Source organism: Merops nubicus, unplaced genomic scaffold (assembly GCF_000691845.1).
Source record: "Merops nubicus isolate BGI_N331 unplaced genomic scaffold, ASM69184v1 scaffold6411, whole genome shotgun sequence".
Classification (NCBI taxonomy): Eukaryota; Metazoa; Chordata; class Aves; order Coraciiformes; family Meropidae; genus Merops; species Merops nubicus.
Window position 1 is genome coordinate 23,636 of NW_008588898.1, and position 3,683 is coordinate 27,318.

Below are 3,683 nucleotides of genomic sequence, written 5' to 3' on the forward strand. Positions count from 1 at the left end.
GTGAGAAATACCACGACAGGACTCAAGCCTGTTGAGGAGCCATCAAAAAACCCTGGGGCTGAGCACCTCAGCCACGTGCAGAGTGAGACAAGACACAGGTTTGGGTGGATCTTTCTGTTGTCGCTCGTAACCTTTATTTGGTCAGTGCTAGAAAGCATATACAATGAATTCCCTTTCCTCCCTCTGGTTGCCTTGAGACTTGTGGAGTGTTATGATTTTTCTTATTTCTTTTCATGTGAATTTTGCTTACATGAGGGATTATTGGTGGTTCTCTTGGTGTGAATAATCTATGCCAGCAAAAGGACTCTCTTGTTGTTGAAACCCTGTCTATAGAACTCGTGTTGGTCTTTCAGTGTTGGAAGATATCAAGGATTTTTTTTTTCCTACTCATCTGTTACAATTTCTTAGTGCAGAGAGAAAAGCTCTAGTGAAAACCTCAATTTCTCCCAGGTTCCTGCTTTCTCCATCTTGTGTAAGATGCAGCCTTGTGGGTACCACAGTACCAATAAAACAGGCTTTTGACTTTAGGAAAATACAAGAAATTTTAATGCAACAGACAGGAGAGAGGTCCAGCAGAGATGTGTTAACGTGTTAGTTTTATTTAAAGATGGTCTCTTGGTGCTAGAGTAAGAAATGTCTTTTTAAAAAAAAAAAAAAAAATCAAATAAATAAATAAATAAATAAATAGAAATAGGAAGAACTTTCTGCTGAAGAGCATGGAAAGCATCGTGGGAGGAATGGGTTCTGTAAAGCATTCTTCAGAGCAGGGTGTAAGGAGCTTGTCCTAATTCTTTCTGGAACCTGCAAGTCAAACATGAAGTGAGTGTTACTGGAATCTGGTTTTCTCTCAGTATAATCCCCAGCAGTACTTTCTCCTACCAAATTAATAAGACACGTTTCTTTTAGGAAATCACTAGTAGCTTAAATATTAGGGTAAAATGAATTCTTTTCTCAAACTCTGTCTCATTAAAGGAGAGCCTGTCCCCCCTCCCTTGCTGCACCACCCAGCCTGGGTGTGCCCTGCTCCGGGGGGTGCCAGGGGCAGGACTCACCATTGCAGCCCATGCCACTCAGGGAGCCAATCCTGTCGATTCTCCTCCCGAAGCAGCCAGAATCTCTCATCATCCTGGGCATCTGCAGCCCCCTCAGTCTCTTGAGGAAGGGGTCCCTGTAGGACAGAGGGGTGCTGGGTGCTAGCCTGGGGTCGGCCTTCTGCTCGTCGCTCTCATCGACGAGTTCTGCTGGAATCTCCTCCTGGGTTTTGGGATCTTGCAGGTCAGGATTGGACTCCAGGGCTTCAATCATTGCAAACTTATTCTCCAGTCTCTCCAGCAGAGCCTATAAGAGAAGGATTAATTTAATGAAACTTAATTTTGTGGTTATTTACCAGCTCTTCTGGTTATCCCATTCTGCATCCATCAGTGGTCCTACAGCCAGCCCTAGGGCGACTGCCAGGCTGGACCCCAGGGTTGCTGGTGGTACCTGAGCTCCATCCTCTGCAGTCACACGAATTCCTGTCATAATTCCCTCCCCTCTTCACATGAATTCCACTAATGAGTGACTCTAGCTCAGAGATGCATATAGCTCCTTGAAACCAAAGTCTGTTTTACTGGCAAGGTTGGAAGAGCTCTTGGCAGGGAAAAAAAGCAAGGTCTGAGTTGCACAGGGAGCTACTCCTCAACCCACCACAATCTCCAGGTATCTCTGAATCCACAGCCCACTCCTGATTCTCAGAAGGTGCTACTTGCCAGCAGTTCTTTCTCTTCTTTTCTTTTCTTTTGACTAAGACTATCTGCTTGCTTGTCACCCTTGGCTATTTCACTGGACATCACCTGAAGAAGCTGTTAGTGTTTTCAAGGTTGTTTCTCCTTAAAGTAACACTCATCTTCTTGGAAATCCCTGTTTGCTAGATTTATATCTGCTCTGTGACTTCTTCCTGGGCACCATTCTCTGTAATTCTTAAAGCTTTGTGCAACAAGGGTCAGAGAACCTTCTCAGAAGCTGCCAGCAGTGCTACTTGCCAGCAGTTCTCTTTCTCTTCTTTTCTTTTGACTAAGACTATCTGCTTGCTTGTCACCCTTGGCTATTTCACTGGACATCACCTGAAGAAGCTGTTAGTGTTTTCAAGGTTGCTTCTCCTTAAAGTAACACTCATCTTCTTGGAAATCCCTGTTTGCTAGATTTATATCTGCTCTGTGACTTCTTCCTGGGCACCATTCTCTGTAATTCTTAAAGCTTTGTGCAACAAGGGTCAGAGAACCTCCTCAAGGGCAGCTCAAACAATCAGAGGAACCTGATTGTCCATCTCTAGAAGTCTGCTTGTGGGGAGGTGTGAGCCTTATGGCTTGCTTGCCAGTGGCTGCATTTGGAAACAGCTCTTCTTGGCCAGCTGCTGGAAAGAGCCTGGAGGCGTGGGGCAGGTTTAGCTTTGGGTGACACTGTCCTAGTCATCGTAGGGAGCCTGTTCTCAGGGCTGGGTGCTGGGAGAAGCTGGTCGCTGGCTACCAGTCCAAGGACAGGTTTGAGCTTTCAGATTTCATCTTGCAAGACTCAGTCTGAAGGTTGTCCTGTGCTGCAGAAATGGATGTTCTCTATCCTGCATTCAAACACGCCCTGGGTAATTTGACAGCTCCAGAAGCTTTCCTGGAGGAGTCACACTGAATGATACTATTCCTCTAGCAGCTTTTCTGAAAGCATGACTTCGGGTGCTCCACTTCACCTCCTCATCCCCCATCCACTTGCAGCCATTTCTTTTAAAATCCCCTAAGCTGTCCTGCCTCACTTCTCCTGCCATTTAGTAGGATAAACAGGAAAGTTTTCTATTTGCTCTCATGGAGCTCCTGTGGTGACTTTTTCCCTCTCTGGGACTTTGCTCCCAGTGGATCTTTAAGAGAAAAAGAACCAAAAACCCAAAGCAGAGATCCCACAACAACATCAGAATTTTGTTTCCCTCTGCTACCCAGGCACTCAAGTGAACCCAGCACTGGAGGATATTGCTCTGTGGAGCTTCTCTGAACCCCTGTGAAGAGCTGAGACTTTATCCCCCAGCGTGTGCTCTCCAACGTGGCTATCCCATCACACAAAGGAAAGGCAAAACCACCGACTCACGCTCTGCTAAGAACCCCAAAAGTTTAACTTTTCAAAAGAAGAGAGTCCTCACCTCCATGCTGGCCAGTTCTTTGGCAGGGCTGAGGCTGTAGATAGGGTTGGCTCTGCTGGACTGGAGCTGGAGGAGCAGCAGCAAGAGGAAGCCACAGGAAAATGTGCCTTTAGTGTCCATGGCGCCGGCTGCGTTGGGAATAGGAAAGCTGCAGCTGATTCTTCTGAGATGTCTCTTCAGGTCTCTCTCTTCCTAGGTCTCTCTCTTCCTCGTTCTATCCTCTCCCTTCCAAAGCTTGTCTTTTATACTCTTGGGGTGTGATCTCTGCTTCCTAGGTTATCAGGGGGTTTATCTGGGGCACATTCCAGTCCCACTGCAGGCACGCAGCCCTGTCAAGGGAAGATTCCCTTTATTAGCTGTCATTAGGCAGCAGCCACTGCTGCTGAGGAATGTATGTCACAAGTCAGTGATTTCATGTCACTCCCCCTCCTCTTGATACCAGGAGCTGTGATTACACAGTCCAGTTGGAAATTCTTAGCAATTTTCTTTCAAGAGACCCCTATGGTCAGATTTACAGAGATGG

At 46.5% G+C, this 3,683-nt stretch overlaps 1 protein-coding gene across 1 annotated transcript; it reads right to left on the reverse strand.

Moving 5' to 3' along the window:
• Positions 1 to 466: 466 nt before the first annotated feature.
• Positions 467 to 3,368, reverse strand: LOC103781673 (natriuretic peptides A). The gene is made up of 3 exons (XM_008949393.1): positions 3,161 to 3,368; positions 1,053 to 1,338; positions 467 to 801 (listed from the first exon to the last, which is right to left on the reverse strand). The coding sequence occupies exons 1-3, from the start codon at positions 3,278 to 3,280 to the stop codon at positions 785 to 787; spliced, it is 423 nt and encodes a 140-aa protein (XP_008947641.1). The 5' UTR covers positions 3,281 to 3,368; the 3' UTR covers positions 467 to 784.
• Positions 3,369 to 3,683: the final 315 nt, after the last annotated feature.

What these genes read in the sequence shown, in the direction of transcription:
- LOC103781673 (XM_008949393.1), bottom strand. Translation starts at nt 3,280, where the DNA reads ATGGACACTAAAGGCACATTTTCCTGTGGCTTCCTCTTGCTGCTGCTC. An exon ending in AAGAACTGGCCAGCATGGAG is followed by an intron (nt 1,339 to 3,160) that starts GTGAGGACTCTC and finishes CTTCTCTTATAG; the next exon opens with GCTCTGCTGGAGAGACTGGA.